Source organism: Corapipo altera, unplaced genomic scaffold, assembly GCF_003945725.1.
Source record: "Corapipo altera isolate COAL_440 unplaced genomic scaffold, ASM394572v1 328, whole genome shotgun sequence".
Taxonomy (NCBI): domain Eukaryota; kingdom Metazoa; phylum Chordata; class Aves; order Passeriformes; family Pipridae; genus Corapipo; species Corapipo altera.
The window spans coordinates 7,293-11,980 of record NW_020885154.1 but is presented as its reverse complement, the minus strand read 5'-3'; the positions used below and the strand labels follow the sequence as shown (position 1 = coordinate 11,980).

General features: G+C 51.8%; 1 protein-coding gene across 1 annotated transcript in view; it reads left to right on the top strand.

Moving 5' to 3' along the window:
• The window catches only part of ANKRD16 (ankyrin repeat domain 16), a 9,987-nt gene that overhangs the window by 784 nt on the left and 4,515 nt on the right, over window positions 1–4,688 (top strand). Inside the window, exons 2-3 of the mRNA XM_027670228.1 lie at window positions 2,606–2,648; window positions 3,474–3,582. Of these exons, the coding sequence (XP_027526029.1) occupies window positions 2,606–2,648; window positions 3,474–3,582 (152 nt within the window). The remainder of the gene's footprint in view (window positions 1–2,605; window positions 2,649–3,473; window positions 3,583–4,688) is intronic.

The following is a 4,688-nucleotide window of genomic DNA, read 5'->3' as shown; positions in this document are numbered from 1 at the left end:
GCTCTCCTGGAGCCCCTTTAGGCCCTGCAAGGGGCTCTCAGCTCTCCTCTGATCAGTTATAGTGTCCTCAGAGGCCTCAAGCTGTTCCAGGTGAGGTCTAAGTTGGATATTGGGAAAATTCCATCCTGGAAAGGGTGGTTAAACATTGGAAGGGGCTGCCCAGGGCAGTGGTGGTGTCCCCATCCCTGGAGGGATTTAAAATCCCTGTGGATGTGGCACTTGGGGGTGTGGATTTGTGGTGGCTGTGGCAGTGCTGGGGGACAGCTGGGACTCTGTGACCTCGGAGTTCTTTTCCAAGGCAAATGATTCCACGATTCCAGTCGTGGATTTGAGGTTTTGCCATTCTCACCTCGCTGTCAAGAAGGAATTATCCCATGGTGAGATATCCAGAGTTCCCTTCTGCAAAGGGGAGGGATCATCCCTGCTGGGAATACACAGGAGCTGTTGGAGTTGGAGCCCACCATGCCCAATTCCCATTCCCTGTCCTTTTCCTTGCTTTCAAAGGATATATAAAGGATATCTAAAAGGAAATATCCAGAGAGGGATGTGGTTGAGGGATCCACGTCCATCCCCAGGTTTGTGGGGAGCAGAAGGACACAACCCCCATCCCAAGTGGGATTTGGCTGCATATTCCAACATCTCCACAGGAGAGATGAGCTTTGGCTGCTCCAAACTCCTTTCCCAAAGAACTTAATAGGGATTGACTCTCTGGAAAGACCCGAGGTGTTTTGTGCCCCCTCCCTGCTGTGCTGTAATTAATGGGCTCCTTTCCTGTCATTCCCATTCCTTTTCCAGCCCTTGCTCCATCACACTCTGCTCCATCAGCACTGACAATTCCAGCCCTTGGGCACCAACTGCACCTGGAGTCCTTGGGAATGAAAAAACAAAGGAATGAGTTGTTTGTCTCAGGCTTTGCCCGAGTGGGAAACGACAAATCCTGATTTTTTTTTGGGATGTGTTTTCCTATCCCGGCCCCATCCCAGGATTTGTGTTTCCCTGGAGCTGGCAGCTCTCTCTCAGAGAGCTGGGTGTTGGGGTGGGATTTGGGGAAAGGATCAGGAGCAGGGTGAGGATTATCCTGTGGGAAAGGAGGGATTTTTGAACCTGGAGCTGGAAGCCTCCTCCCTCATAGCACTTGGGATGTGGGAATACAGACAACACTGGGATACAGCACCCAGTTCTCCTGCTCCAAAGAGGTGTCTCCTCCTCTGTGTTGTCTCCTCTGTCTGACTTCCCTGTGGAAAAGCCACATATCCATCATTTTGGGTTGATTCCTGGTCTTTTGCTGATCCAGGTGTGGGAGCGACTGGGAAGTGGGAATGGCTGGAGCTGCTTAAACCACCATTTCCCCCAATATAATTTAAACCAGGATGATTCCAGAGGCAGCTGCTCCAGGAGGTACCAATATCCCCATTTCCCTCCCTCCCACCATCCCAATGGAAATCCACAGGGATGGAGGGGCTGGAGCTGCCAGGGGCAATCACATCAAGACAAACTCCCATATCCAAGAGTTCCCATCCCAAGGGTGTGGATATGAGCTCACTGACCCGTGGCCAGTCCAGCTGGCTCCCTGGCACACTTATCCTTGGATCATTTTCCTCCCCTGGGGTTGATTCCTTAAGCTTTTGCCGCTTCCTATATCCGTAGCCTGAGGGAGGAGAGCTGGGAAGGTGGAATGAGAGGAGGTGGAATTCAGCAGGAATTTTCTGCTGCTGGTAAAGGATGGAGTTTTTTTAAATTGGATTTTTTTTTTTTAAAAGCCAATCCATTCAAAAATCCCCCCAAAATTCCCAGCCTGTGTTTCCATCAGCTCAGGGCTCAGAAGAGCCAAAACCTGGGAGGGTGGGATTGGGATTTCAAGGAGCATCTGAAGGTTGTTCCTGGTAACACACATTTCCCGGGAGCCCTTTTCCCATCTCCTGATGGAGCAGCTCCAGGCTTGCTTTAATATTATTATTATTATTATTATTGTTATTTTCCTTAATATATTCCATTTGTTTTACAAAATGACCTGCAGGGAAAACCACTACCACCACCAACAAAAAAAGCCAAATCAAGGCTGTGTGATGGGAAATGTTTAAAAAATGGGAATGAACCAGGAATATTTCAGGGCAGGGTGTTCAAATCCTCCCCCTGCTGTTGTTTTTCCCACTGAGCCGGTACCTGGGTTTAAGGATTCTTCCTTAGGATGATGGGATGGGAGTGGCTGAGGAGGGGTGGAAATGCCACCCCAGCTCTTCCCCCAGCTCCCTGCTTTGTGTCCCTTCTGCTTCTCCCCGGATTTCCCTTCGGGAATCGACAAATCCTTGGGAGAAAAGGCTCTTTGTGCCGGTTTAATTCGGTTCCATCTGCTGCAGGTAGAGCCAAACAGCGCCTGTGTCGTATCTTTTCCCTGCTTTATCTCCCGTTTCCCTGGGAGATCCAGGAAAGGAAAGGCTTTTTTAATTGCAGCCAAAAGAACCAAGTGAAAAACTCCCAATTCCCAGCCTCTCGGAGCCCTTTCCCTGATCCACGACCGAGCCAGAAGGGTCAAGAACCCTGATCACCGGTGAGGGGTGGGTGCCGTGAGAACGCCGCTGATCCGTGTATTCCCTCTCTCTCCCAGCCATGCACGGCTGTTCCCAGGTCGTGGAGCTGCTCCTGGAGCGGTAAGCAGCCTCTTCCCAGCTTTTTCCTCCCCCTCCTCCCACCCTCTGCCAGGCTGGGGGGGGACACAAAGGCCGCTTGTGCCGCTTCCACTGGGGAAGCAGCCGCGATCCCGGCGCTCTCTCCCCGCGCTCCAGGTTTTTCCCGGCTGGCTTTGGGGGGGGAGGGTGGGCTCGGGGACAAGGGCTCTCCCTGGATGTGCTGCCACGGCTGTGACACAACCCCCAGTTATGTAACCCGGCCTTTCTTTTCCCTGCTGATTCATTCCCGAGGCCGGATGGGCAACAACAACGCGGCGGATTTCTGGCGGCTCAGTGCCGGGGGTGCAGCTTTGCTAGGCTGGGCTTATCTTTTGTTTTTGGGCTGTGGAGTGGCTTTAAATCAGCCCAGTCATGCCTGACGCTGTTCCCTTTCCCTGGGAATTGCAGCTAAGCCCAGCCTTGTTAATACCTGGCCGTGCTTGGCCCAGCTCTGTGGTTTGAGCCAGGCTTAATTCAGCTTTAATTCAGTTTTCTCTTCTCAATGAGATCTCTGGGCTCTGATTTTTCCACATCATTATACATGAGGATCCGAGCTTTTTCCCTGCTTCCAGGGCACACTTGGAGACCCTCTGGGCATGGAGGAAAGGGAATTATAAATCATCTGCAGAAGCCTGGCTTGCCCAAATCTCTGACCCCAGAAAAACCCCCCAGGCCCTAAAACACCGAGACAGGTTTATCCAGCAGGGTTTATATGTTCCATTTTTGATCCCAGTGTTGATGGCCTCTTTCCATGAGGATTTTATTGCTGCCAACAGCTCTGTCCTTGCTTTTTTATTCCTCTCCCAGGTGCCACTACCGACCTGACAGCAGGGACAGGTGTGGAGTCACTCCCTTCATGGATGCAATCCAGAACGGGCACCTCGACATCGCCCGGATGCTCCTGGAAAAACACCAGGTAGGTGCCCAAAAAAAGCCCTCTCCTGCCCCTTCCAGGAGCTGCCAGGACAGGGAAGAAGGAAAATTTGTGTCACAAAGAAGAAAATTCCCAGATTGTAAAGAAAAGGGATTGTATAAAAAGGGAGATTGCCCTTGGAGGTGAGCAAGGTCACCAGGACTCAGCTCCGGGTGAGGATCTCACCCTGGGGCAGGAATCGTGGAATCCTGGGATGGTTTGGGTTGGAGAGACCTTAAAGATCATCCAGGTCCAAGCCCAACACGTTCCACTCTCCCAGGTTGCTCCAGCCTGGCCTTGGACACTCCCAGGGATCCAGGGGCAGCCACAGCTTCTCTGGGCAACAAGCTTTGCCCCTTGGGTGCTGCCCAGCACAGAGGGAAGGGGCCAGAGGTTGCCTGAAATTCCTGTTGGGATCTCCAAATGTCCAAGCCCAGGAGATCTTGAAAGGCTTCTCTGAAGCCTTTTGGGCTTTGCTGGGTATCCAAATGACTAAAAACCATGTTTAGTGTCTTGACATGTCCCCCAGCACTGCTCAGGCACTGAGAGAAATATAAATCCATGGAATCTCTGCTCCTGGCAGGGGAGGAACTCCTGCACTGGGCAGAGCCAGGGATCAAATCCTCTCTGTGCAAACAGGGAGAACAAAGAGGCCCCAGTTCCTTTGGATTTGTCACCAGAGGGAAAAAACAGTTTGAGAGTCAATTCTTAGAGCTGAGGAACAAACACCCCTGAGCTGGGAGAGATGGGAGATCATGGAATGGTTTGGGATGGAAGGGAATTTAAAGATCATCCAGTTCCAACCCCAACACCTTCCACTATCCCAGGCTGCTCCAACCTGGCCTTGGACACTTCCAGGGATCCAGGGGCAGCCACAGATGCTCTGCCAGCCCCCTGCATTAATTATTGATCATTTATTTATGGTAGGAGCCAGCCCCCTGCATTATTTATTGATCATTTATTGATTGCTGAGCCATCTGAGCCGGCTGGGGCCCCCTCAGGGCTCATTCCCACGGGATTGGGATGTTCCCTGATGGTTTCAGTCTCACATTTCGGGCTCTGAAGGTGGGAGAGTTGGTTTAATTCCCTCAGTTAACCTTGGCCATGGA